This window comes from Pseudopodoces humilis, chromosome 7 (genome assembly GCF_049639895.1).
Source record: "Pseudopodoces humilis isolate 2021_Gansu_Grassland_sample_001 chromosome 7, ASM4963989v1, whole genome shotgun sequence".
Classification (NCBI taxonomy): Eukaryota; Metazoa; Chordata; class Aves; order Passeriformes; family Paridae; genus Pseudopodoces; species Pseudopodoces humilis.
Genome location: NC_142206.1, coordinates 14,973,467 through 14,986,252, shown reverse-complemented (window position 1 = coordinate 14,986,252; position 12,786 = coordinate 14,973,467). Strand labels below are relative to the sequence as shown.

General features: G+C 39.1%; 1 protein-coding gene across 1 annotated transcript in view; it reads right to left on the bottom strand.

Moving 5' to 3' along the window:
• Positions 1-12,786, bottom strand: part of PTPRJ (protein tyrosine phosphatase receptor type J) — a 73,833-nt gene that overhangs the window by 3,533 nt on the left and 57,514 nt on the right. The window contains exons 11-23 of the mRNA XM_088057810.1: positions 11,380-11,667; positions 10,994-11,128; positions 8,255-8,465; positions 7,990-8,105; positions 7,330-7,417; positions 6,026-6,067; positions 4,975-5,062; positions 3,816-3,906; positions 2,928-3,001; positions 2,661-2,795; positions 2,128-2,247; positions 1,620-1,780; positions 458-593 (exon numbers count right to left, since the gene is read on the bottom strand). Of these exons, the coding sequence (XP_087913936.1) occupies positions 458-593; positions 1,620-1,780; positions 2,128-2,247; positions 2,661-2,795; positions 2,928-3,001; positions 3,816-3,906; positions 4,975-5,062; positions 6,026-6,067; positions 7,330-7,417; positions 7,990-8,105; positions 8,255-8,465; positions 10,994-11,128; positions 11,380-11,667 (1,685 nt within the window). The remainder of the gene's footprint in view (positions 1-457; positions 594-1,619; positions 1,781-2,127; positions 2,248-2,660; positions 2,796-2,927; positions 3,002-3,815; positions 3,907-4,974; positions 5,063-6,025; positions 6,068-7,329; positions 7,418-7,989; positions 8,106-8,254; positions 8,466-10,993; positions 11,129-11,379; positions 11,668-12,786) is intronic.

Below are 12,786 nucleotides of genomic sequence, written 5' to 3'. Positions count from 1 at the left end.
ACTTCCATGATTACAGTCTTTTTCAAATCAGCTTGAGTTAGTCCATATATCTTTCTGTATCAAGGTGGTAATTTCTGTAGGAATACTTGTATTCCTGCAGAACACAAAAGCAAAGATGCACACCAAAACCACCTGACTCCAGATAATTCTGGCTCACAGCTAAAAGCTAAAACCCACATGGGTAAAACTGGTCTGCAAAAATATCTGCTTCAGGATTTGATTCCTTCCAGCTCCAAATGCCAGTCCCATAAATGCTCTGTAAAGACATTGCTTGGATGTACTGTGGTCGCTGGCTGCAACCACTTTTGTGGGGAAGAGATGAGGCAGGAAGGAGGGAGGGAGGGTAAATGAAGAGCAATTGTAACTCCCTAATATCTTATTGTCCTGTAATTCAGAGCTACATGTGGACGATTATGCGCATCTGAGAAACGTGCAGCAGGATGGGAGAGAGCCTCACCTCAGTCTGCACCATGAGGGGTCGGTGCATGCGGAGGTCGTACACCACCCCATAGACATCCACCGTGTTTTCCATCTCCATCTGCTGGATCAGGCGGTCGATGGCGATGAACGTCCCCGTCCTACCGACGCCAGCGCTGCAATGACACGGACAGGCGGTTTGTGCTTCCTCTCAACCACCTGCTCACTGCTGGCCTGGTAAAAAGCCAGGGAAGCCAGGGTGATGCCTCCTACTATTTCAGTGGCACAGGTAATAAGAGTCTTGGCAGCACAGAGGGGTGGCTCTTATCACCACCAAGAGGGGCTTCTCAGCCTTGCAAGTGCAAAGGATTATAGATACAAGCTCTTGAAAGGACATCTTTTCCAGCTCAGTTTTCCAGGCTAGGAGAGATGCTCTGTTCTTGTGACATTTTGTGTCACTACCTACACAGCACTGCTACTTTCGGAAGCACCAAAGGTTTTATTTTGGCAAGGCAAATAGCCCATGTCTTTACATAGAGAGAGACTTACTTTGGTTTTAATCCCACTAAAATAGAATTGACCGGAAAAAAAAAACCACAAGACTGTTGGAGTCTGAGATACAGAGTGTGTGCCCCTGTTCCTAATACTTAGTTCTAGAATTCAAAGAAACACTGAATTTCATATAATATGAAATTATGTTAAAGTTAGATAGGAAAAGTGTAAGTGTGTAGATTAGAAAGTTTTTTAAATCACTGGGTGAAAAAGTTAGTTTAGAGAACAGGAGACAAGATGGAGGATTTAGGGTGTTGTCTCTTGTCCTTCTTTCTTCATGTTTTTCTCCTAGGGGTTTTTGGGTAGTTGTAAGTGAATTGGATAGAAAATACCGTAGTGCAGCACAAAGGTGTTGGGTCATTGGGTCACTAAGAAAAATAATTTAGTTGGCATCTGTTAATTGGATAAATGGACATATAAAAGACCTTGAAGAGGATCTTTGTTAGCCATTTTACCCTTTTCTATCATAGTGCACATAGCTCGTTGTACCTTGTAATGCTGATAAGAAAAGAATAAACAACTGAGACCGAACAAGAGAAAACTGCCTCCCTCTCGTCAATCTTCATTTCAAAGGGAAAAAGAACCTAATCCAAAAGTCCTTAATGAAACACAAGACCAAAGTGTGGCTAACAGAAATACCCTCTTTCTACCTGCAGTGCACCAGAGTAGGAGAGTCCATTGGATTCTGGCTGTTGTACTCATGAACAAGGTGCCTGAAGTTGATGAGAAGGTCTGTTGTCTCCGGCACTCCGTGATCCGGCCAGGAGGTGAAATGGAACTGGCGCACTGTGTGGCTCTCAGGGGTGTTGGACTGCAGGAATAGTAGACAAAGAAAAACACAAAAAAGGACAATGAAAACTGGCTTCAGAGGACTAACAGTTTGACTTCCTGGCACATGTACTAGGCCAAGCTCAGTTTCATCAAAGATGCTACAAACTGTGCAGCGATTTGACCAATGATATTCCAGGTTCCCTCCTCCTTCTGCTGAGGTACAGACTAATTTGAGGTAATTTCCTTGGACTTTTACTTTACTCCAAGCTCACATCTGCATTGTGTTCACTGATGGGGCTAATTGTTCAGTCCAGAAAATAATACAGGCATCTGCATAAGCACACAGTTATTTACACACCAACAACCAACAATCAAGGCAGTCCTCACCTTTTCTACAGTGAAGTCCCTTATCGTCCATTCTGGAAGGACAACTTCTGAGACCATTGTCACAACAATGTCACCATAGCTCTTGGGTTGTTTGTCTGGCCAGTACTGCTCACATTTTGTCTAAGAAGAGTGTTACAAAGTTAGACATATCACACACAGCAATGAAACAACCCACTTTTAAATAACACATCACCTGAAGCAGGGCTAGCAAGCACATCACTGTTCTCAAGGGCTATTCCAGGGCAAGAGAAGATCTACCATAATCATTCTTTAGAGAGAAGAATGCACCCTAAAAAACAGTGATTCCACAACCCTCCTGAGACAATCTATTCTGGTAGCTAGCAGACAAAAATAGAAAAAAGCTTAAAAAAAGAAATTTAAAAAATGTATTTTTTTAAATTTAGAAACTAGTCTTCCACCTAGAGGACGGTTGTAATTAGGAAGTGGCCAATTTTCAAACCACTAAGGTAACAAAAAAATTAGAAGAGATGCAGCTGCCTTCAAGAGACAATTCAGTATTGATAGCAACATACCCGGGCTTGTTCCACACATTTTGTCAACATAACAATAGAGTAGATATTCTTTTCCCAAATCATTTGCCAGAAGTCTTCTATAGTATTGGGTAACGGACCCTGTGCAGCAATAAATGCCTTCTTTGAGTTATAGCCCTAAGAAAAAAAAGACAAAATAAATATATATACACACACATCTGTGAGAAATAAAGGCTGACTTTAAACATCATTATGCCTAAATCAGAAAAATGCACATTATATTTAATTTCAGTTAATAAAGCAACTTACAGGCATATAGTTTGCATTAATATAATCACCAGTTCCAGGGCTTTGATTTGAAAGTTTAACACGAGAAATATCATCTGCAGAAAGAAAAAATGAAAAGACAATTATGAATTTTAGAACTGGAAATGTTCAGCAAAATATTGTTGCAATATCTAATGCATGGTTTCTAAATAAAAGGTGCTCTAGAACAATCTGCATTTTAAGAATAAGAATATAACTCAGGAGTCATAAAAAGCAGTAGCCTTCAGAAAAAGGAGTGGCCAGGATAAGCACTCGAAAACCACAGATTATTTTGGTTTTACACATGTTATGGTTTTGCCTATTTATATATTTTCAATCCAACACAAAATTTACTGGTGTTTTAATTATGGGATATAAAGAAAGTGATTTGTCTCCTGCTGCCATGGCAGCTGATCTTTTTCCTCCAAAGCATCCGTAAGTACCTGTCACTGTTCACTTTTCAATTACTTCTGACACTCTGCTAGATTGGGATTCCCACAAGCAGCTTGACAGGGCTTAAACTCTTACTTCATCTGCAAAGCTGGCCAGCAGGGTCTTAGTATTTCTCATAGCTCTGCACTTTCATTTGTCTGTGGTCAACTGCTATCCTCTTGTGTTTTCAACCTGGATTGAAATTTCTCACAAATGAGAAATTAAGGTTATTTAGTTAAGGAAAAGTTCTTTAAAGAAGCTTTCTGAAGAAATATCCTTGAGGGAAGGCTCTTTCAGGTTTACTTATACAGCGACTTTGGGAAAGCAGCCCAAATTCATTCATCTGGAAAATGATATTTGAAACCTCTGAGTACTATTAAAGCCAGATTAGCAAAACCCAATGGTTTTCACTTAAAAACTCAAACAGTAGAAGATGCAAACCCAAAGAGAGTAACTCACATGGTAAGACATTGTTGTATCTATTTTTTCCCCTGTTCTCAGGAAGTTCAGCAGCAAATTTGGGCTGATGAACACCAGCAGACTTGAGCTCCTACAACAAAAGGAGGATTCATGAGCACCTGGTCCTGATTTAGCAATCATACAGAAACGTGACACACAGAAAATAGTCCAAACACTTGAGTCCTGTGCTGTAAAAGTAGTGATGTTAAACCAGGATAAATGTCAATAAAAATCATCTTATTACAGAGTGAGAAAATCTTTTAGAGAAGGGATTAATACAGAATGTAGGAATAGCAGCATGTTTAAAACCCACAGATGGGCTTTAAAAGCCTGGAAACAGTTTTGTGGAAACAGACATTGGTATCAATGCCAGCTCCTTCCATCCCCAAGGCAGGGAACTACTGCATATGCTCTGCAGACAGAGGGAGAGAGGAGCAAACACATTGTGAAACAACTGAAGGAAGCAAAATCTGAGAGGAAGGCAAGGTGCAGCACCAGCCTGTGAAGTACAAAGAGACAGAATATGAAGAAGAAAGTCAATTAATGGCTTTGAGGAGATGAGAAACAGAATGAGATTCTTTTAACAGCAGACATGACAACACAGAATCCTACCTGACAATTCCTTCCTGTCCTTTGTTCTTTACAACAATTGGGCTTTAGAACATTTCATAGAAAAACTCTACTGGTCAGTAAGCAAATCATAATTGCTGTTTCTCTGACTGAGCTATTCGCAGGTGTGGTTTGCAAATCACACCCACGTACCAAAGAGATCAGTGAGATTAGCAACAGACATGTCTTGATATGTATAAAAACCCCCCAAACAACCCACAATGAGAAAACGGAAGTGCAGAGAAATTATATAATGTCCCCTAGGCTAACTCTGCATATGACTAGGGCAAAGATTTCTCTGGTGAGAGCTCTGACAAGCAGGCCATGCTGCAAGCCCACAGTCAGAGATAATAATTGAGGGCAGGAAGTATTTATCATGCACTTCAACTAAATTGGAGCTGCATAAGGGAAGGCTACACATACAGCTTAATCATCTCTATATAAAAGGACCCTTCTCCTTCAGTAAGCCTTGTGCATGCTCCATAGGAAAGATGATTTGTCTTTCCAAAAATATTTGTCATGAAGCTCTCTCTCCACTGAGGGCACATACCTCATACTCTTCAGCAAAACCACAGTTGGAGTCAGCTTGCTGCTTCTTAAAGTATGACTCAAAGTTCTCCACTTTAATCATTTTTGATCTAAAATGAGAAAAGCCATGTGTCAGCAACTGGTGTTAGGTAAATAAGCAATTAATTCAATTAATGTGTTAGAAAGTATGCTTTACTTACTTCTTGATTCTTCAGGAGAGGGTGAGGGGAAGAGAAAAAAGGCTGATTAGACACATGCAGTTGTATTTTTCATTATGTGAATCTAAGACTGAAAGCAGAATTAGTTGCAGCCACAAAATGGTGCATTTACAGGGGACAGGGTATCAAGCATAGCATTTAACTGCTCTGTTAAATCAAGGAGAGAACATGCATCCTTCAGCAGAGGAACATCACATAATGTGTCAGATAGCTGCTTACTCCCACTGGATCAACCCCACCGCCTGGTGCATTTTATGCCAACCATCAAAGTCTACAGAGGTGGGATTCCATGGGATGTTCTAGCCATGGCTTTCCACCAGCACAAAGATTGGTGCCAGAACCAATAACATGATTCAGTTGCAGTGCCTGTGACTTCCAATACATTGTGGTTACTCCCTCCATGGCCAGCTTTTACAATTACAACATTATCTGGATGAGTGGCTCAGCATAAAGTAGTCATTTAAAAAAAAAAAAAAAGAAAAAAAATTCAGCCCACAGAACGTATTTTGCCTCTTTGCATTTTTATCAACAATTTGGACTGTCCCCTCAATGAGCATGAAGCCTGTGCTTCATTCACATATCCTGTGAAAAACATGGTTTTTCAAAACCATGTGGAACACTGGTGTGTCTAATAGCCAATCATGAAGTGAACACTCAGATCCCTGTGGTGGCTCTAGAAGTCTCAATCAACATAATTACTTTTAGTCTGCATGCTGGCATCTTTCAGTTCCACGAGGAATTAATACTTCAAAATTATCTATAAAACTGCATAGAAAACAAGTATCTGAGTTCTGAGTAAGTTTTGCAAATATCACTTGAGCTCAGAAAATACCATGAGAAAAGATATGGACTTACTTAATTGGAGAAAAAGACACCTCAGTATTTCTTTTATCTTTCCTATGAGATGAAAGAAAACAACACAATAGGGTCACAGTAGAATTCAATGGGATTTACATTACATTTTTTATCTATTTCCTGTGCCTGTTGAGAACAATTTATTTTAAAGCATCTTATTCTGTGAAAAAAAAACAAACAAACTCCTGAGGCAAACTTTTACACCAAAAATTAAACAAAACAAAAAAATAAAAAAAAAACTTCATCCTTTTTTTGGTGATGTTGTGTAATGGGACTGCTTCTTTCTGCAGGAACCAGAACCTAAAGCCTGGACACTAAGCACATATTTTGGTAGAAGATGTACACCTGAAGGATCTGACCACTAACTGATATCTCAGGAGAACTGCTGCTAATCCCAGAATTCCTACAGGAAGTGTTCAGTGATGTGTCAGTCATTCAGTGGTAGCTGAATGAAAAGAAATGTTGCTGTCTTTAAAGGAAGCTTTTCACATGGTTGTACACGGCTATTGGACGCAATTGTAAAAATAACAGTTAATCAGAGCAACTAAGAAAACTGGACTAAGGGCTCTACAGCTAACTCCACAAAAAGGGTGTATTACGTGTTCAGAAGTAGGAAAAAGCCTTTGTGCACTCTTACATCCCAGATTATTTGAACAAGATTGGAAACTGAGAGACCAAACTCATCAGCTTCTGGAAATTCCAGAACAGAAGTTTCATGTGACAGGCCATCAAGCAATTAAAAAGAATGACTGATGGATAATTTTAAGATCAAGCCATCTAAGGTACAATTATACCAAATTACTTTTAGCACAATAATTTGAGATGTTTGCTCACTTGTGACTGAATTATTTCATCACTACTCATGAATGGTGAGGCACTGGAAGAGGTTTCCAAGAGAAGCTGTGGGTGCCCCATCCCTGGCAGTGTTCAAGGCCAGATTGGGTGAAGCTCTGAGCAACCTGGGACAGTGGGAGGTGTCCCTGCCCATGGCAGGGGGTTGGAACTGGATGATCTTGAAGGTCCCTTCCAACCCAAGCCATTCTATGATTCTATAATTCCAGTCTATGAATTAAAATTTGTTTAGCTCTTCTCATTAGTTTGTAGCTATGGGCTTAAAGTTATTAAACAAATAGTTTGATGCTTCAACTCTAACCTGTAATACACAAACAACATTTTAATACAATATATTTTAAAACATCTTGACAGCCATGTATCATGACAGACAGAGCCCTTTTTAGGAGAAAGACTAAAGTGAAACACTGGTGCTCGTCAACACAACCAATATAGCAAAAAATACACATTACCTTCTCCTTCTCCAGAATATGAATCCCCCTATAGCAACTACAGCAAAGATAGCCAAGAGGCATCCAATAACCACTCCAGCAATAACACCTGATAAAAGAAAAAAAATATTACTAATTTTCTTCTTCAAAAACTTCTAGCTGAATCAACATGCTACAGCAGAACCTTGCAAGTGACTAACCAAGCATGCTCCACTCTACTAAAAAAATCTTGTCTTTACTGTCCTTTGGCAGTATTGAAATCTACGGAAATCTCATTAAAATAATAACCAGAGAATGTTAAATTAATATAAAATTGGGATCAAAGGACCAGTATCTGCCTTTCAATACACCTGCTTCTAGTTTAACAGAACTGTGAGACCATCAGTTGCTATTTGCTACTTGTTATACTATACCAAAGTCTCATTGTGTCATCAAATCCCTTGCAGCATGCCATGGCTTTTGGCTACTCCTGCAGTGGAATCTTACAAGGAAAAAAGGGATCACCCACAGAACTAGCAAGGTTTGAATTCATAGAGCAGTGCCACTGCAAAGCTAGAATGAAACAGTTCACACAAAGAAACCAACAGGTGTTTTGGTATTATGAAACTTGCCATAATTAAGGAATCTCCACATACCACGTATGTGCCAAGCCACCAATCCTATATTTGACATTAACTATACCTGGATCCTGGGGTAGTAAAACAGGTTCAGAACAGGGTGAAAATGACACATAACTATCTTTCCCCTCAATCACGTCAGCCATAAAGGTTATATTAGTGAAACCTGCAACACATGCCCTGTTGAAAAGGAAGGAATAAAAAAAAGACAAAATCAGGTACATTGCAGGGTTTTATCAGCCTTTAACAAGATCTGTAATCTTTCCATTAGATAATCTTCTAGATTTCAACAGCAGAAAACTTAACAAAGGAGTGGATTGAATAAATACCTGTAGGAACGAAGAGGGATCAATGGTCCATTTTCATAGCCATGCATTGTGTTTCCCTTGCCTACACTAATGATGTTTTTACCATTCTGAGAATGGGAAGAATGTGATTCTGCCTGCTCTGTTTTTATGACATACGTAACATAGGCAGTTGTCTTCTTCTTCTTGAAATCTTTGTATGTGTTGTTCAATTTAGACTTCAAAGACTCAGAACCTTCAGGAAAAAACAAGAACATGTATATAATTCATCCCCTGGTTTTGTATGAATTGGTACAGTGGCTGAGATAGTCACATTAACTGCAGTTGTCATTCCTCTGCAAGTATTGCCTGAAATGAAAGGCTGAGAGCAACAGATAATCTCAGAAACCTCTTCTACTGCAGCGCAATCTACTGCACCACCTCTCCCCACTGTTATTTGTTTTAATTTGCTATTGGTTTTACTTCTACCATGTATAGTGGAGCTTCTGAATAAAGGTACATAAGTGTTGGAACCAGGCATCCTCATGGACAGACTTCACCAGCTGAGTCAGCTATAGCTATATGTGTTCTGTCAGTTCTTGTATGTAGAGTAAAATGGTGTAGAAAAAAATCCATCAATATTTGTGCTACCCAAACAGCATCAGCACTCATTCAGGGTGACACTAAACTTGTCCTGACCTTGTTCCATCCCACAAGAAGTCTCAAACCTATACTGTAAGAGATGAAAGAGGTAATTTCTACCTTTCCTTGACATAGACAAGCACTGGACAAACAAATGGTCAGAACAGTTCCCCTTCAGAAGATTAAGAACAGGCTACCACAGTGAGCCAACAGCATTTGCAGAAAAGCATCATTTTACAGTGTCTGGTCTTACAGCAGATGAACCCTAGAACCCTGAGGCAATTATACAGTTGAGGCACATGAAGTAATAATAAGAGGTAATAAGCAAAGTCAACTTACCAGTTGTCCCAACAATTCAAGAGGAAGCCAACTGACAAATCTTCCCAGTGTTGAGGGAGGACAAAGAATCTCACTCTTTTGAGAGAAGTTTGCTCTCTACTGACTGCCTTTATGAAGCTAAAAGGTCTTACTAAAAGTGGGTATAGTACTGAATTCACCTTTAAAAAGGAGCAGCCTTGCAGGAGGCTCTGAAAGGTGGAAAAGCTCTGGGAAGTTTTCTAGAGCGATGCAGACAATGGTTGATCTACCACCTAGCAGCAAAGCTCTCCTCAGCTGTAACTCTGCAGTAACACAGTGCAAGAAAACTCTTTTAAAGCACTAAGTTGGTCTCATTAAAAGCAGATGAGGTTGCAATTAACTCGGCTGCCTAAAAAGGGGTGTTCAAGACTACTTGAGATATGTCCTGTCTTGTCCCTAGCTTCCATTCCAACAGGATGTACATCCCTGGTTAAAACCACAGCTCCTTGTAGATGCTTTGAATACCACCCTACAACATTTCAAACAGCTTTAGACACCATTCCTTACACAAAAGAATTAAGTTTCCTATGTCTATCCTAAAGGTAACCATGACTGGTTTAGAACAGAGAAACACATCTCAAGAATATTGGTGCTACTTCAACAATAAAAGCTGAAGAGATGCTTGGCTGTTAGGCTGTCTTCTTCTCCCATCAAAGCACTCACTCTACATTACAAATGTGGGCAAACTTCTTCGCTTATTTCTCTCAGTCACATCCTACAAGTCCGCCTTGAATACCTTCCAATCCAAACCACACAGAAGAACGCACCAAATCTCCTTGTGAATAACCAGGACTGGCTGAAGTTACAGCAGAGCTGCATGCAAGAGACTGGCATTCAAATCAGCAATTCTGGGGCAGATGAGTAGTCACATGAAAAATAAGAAATTTCTGCACTAATGTGATGTAGCATTATATATTTACAAATATACACACAAACATGCATTTCTTGGATGTATATTGCAAGGAAAACTGCTGAAGGAAGATCTAGACTCAAAATTCTGCAAAATTAATTTCCAGTGTTGTAACAGAGGATAAGCATGAATGTCAACTCCCACTTAGTAAAAACTGTTTCCATCAGGCACCTTATTCCCCCAGTGCATTGGCAAAAATGAACAGTTGTTCAAGTGGAACCTATGCTGCAAAACTAAGTTCCCTAATTTAATGATTTATCAGTAGACATTCACCTATCAGAGACATTTCTCAGTTCTGGTGCTTTAAATAGACCAGTCTGATATGCCACCCTCTAGTTTTTTATGGCATTTAACTTCCATTAATGCTGTCTATGATATTTAAGCCTTGCACCCACATCCCATCTCTCTTAGTTAAAGTGTTTTGAGTAAAATCAGGAAAAAAGCTCTTTTCCTGTTAGGACCTTACTGCAGGCATCTTTCAGCTGAAGAAGGAAGGGGGGAAAAAAATTCCATATTCCAAAGCTGTTTCTATTAGCTGCTCTGAAAATTATTCTGTGAGGAAAGAAAAGATACTAAACAATTTTGGGGAAGGGAATCACTGGCAACTCCAGGTGGCAACAGGAGAAGGGCAATACATATGAGATTTATGTACAAAGATTAGTCAGGCAGGAAAAGACTGAGTGAAAACAGGCACCTTTTGAAAACAAGGAATGACCTGACTTCAAGCAAGCAAGGTATTTGCCTCAATTTCTGAAAAGCGATTGAAAATTCTGAGTCTGCTTTTTCTTTATCTGTTTAACACCTGCTTAGAGTGTAAAACATAATGCTATCTGGTAAATTGTTTCAGCTACACGATAATATCATAAGAATCTTACTTTGATCTTCTGTTGTAATCATTATTGCATAGGCTTCTAATGGACCATTCAGTGGATCAAAATCAGAGAATTCAACAGACAACGAGCTGTGACTGACGACCTTGACTGAAGGAACTTCGGTTGGCGGAGGTGGGTCTATCAACAAAAATATTTTTTAGTACATTAAGCACTGATAGAAGTTTTCCAAACAAGAAAAGGCTGTGATACCAACACTGTTCACATAATGCATATTTACTGTGCATCACATTAGATTACGAATTAATGTAGTGTTTTATTCATAACTGGCAGGCTGACAATGTAGTGCATACCAAGTCTGGCATTATGCAATCATGAAGTTAATATTTGTGTCCTACAAGTATCTTTCATTCTCAGATCTTAGTGCTTACCAGTAATGCTGGTGTGACACAAGTTGTCCACTGGAGAGCTTTCAGAGCCACTTGAAAGAGTTATGATAGTAACATTGTAGGTACTGAAAAAATTTAAATGTGCTGTTTGGAAGGTTTGCTCAAAGCCTTCTACTGTGCAGCGTGGAGCCAATTCTTCCTCTGAAGTATTTATATTAGATATACTAATTCTGAAGCCAGAGTTGTTACCAAAAGGACATTTCCACTTCAGCGTTAGGAAAGGCTGCTTGGCCACTGGTTCACACTGAAATGAATTCACTGAGAGAGTTACTGCCAACAGAAAAAAAAGAATAATGAAAAAGGAGATGTAAGAAATCAAGCCTTGACCATTAACAGCAAAAGCTGTCTATTTGTATGTTATGCATAGAAATGCTTGCAAACCTTCAGTATTCTCTTCCCCTTTTAAAAAGATGCCTACATGGCACCTACTGCCTACACAAGGACTTGCTACCCTATGAGGAAGACAACTATTTAATACAGTACACAGACTGATTCTGTGTTCTTTACCTCCTCTACAGACATGGTTACTGAGAAAATTTAGGCTGAGTATCAAGATCAGCAATATTTTCAAAATACTGTTCAACCCTTGAACGCATTACTCTAAGAACATTTTTAGAGCAGTATGTAGACTGACACTAAATTCCTCTATAAGTATGTACAACTCCAAGCGGCCAGGAAATAAGAAAATTAATTTTATCTCTGTGCATTAAGAGCACAGAAGTAGCCATTCTTAAAAGCAGCAACTACAACAAGTCAGTTTGGGTGAGAGTCTTCTAGGACCGGATATAAAAACTACAACCTTATGACCAGATACAGGAAGATACTTAAAAAGTAATGTAGCAGAAACACTGAGAAGAAAGGTTCCTCTAAACATCTTGTAAAAGTTGGCCTTCAGGACCAAAATAATTATAAATCTACAATTACAACATGCATCAAATTTATATCCTCTCTTACTAAGGAAGTATTTGGTACTTTCATATACAGGGGTTATAGACTCATCTATTAAATTATTTTGTTGTTAGAAGGGGTATTATTTTAAGAAACTAAGTAGAAGCACAATTGTGTACCAGAAGAAACAGATTTAGTAAAAATACATGTGAGTGACTGGGACTTACTTCTACTGTATTTTATAAATATTTTTCTTCAGTAACACTGTCACCTACTCCTACAAATACCATGAAATTATAGGAGATTACACACAAACTCTGGAACAACACCTCTGACACTTGGTGACAATGTCTCCTGGTTTCTAGAGGAATCACAACTTTTGATCTCTATCCTGTAGGAATAGTTAGATGAAGTATCATCAGTGTTCCATAGGAAATGTCACAGACAGCATACTCCACCCCAATATTGAAGAAAAAGCTGGGCTCTGTGAAAGTCATGAGG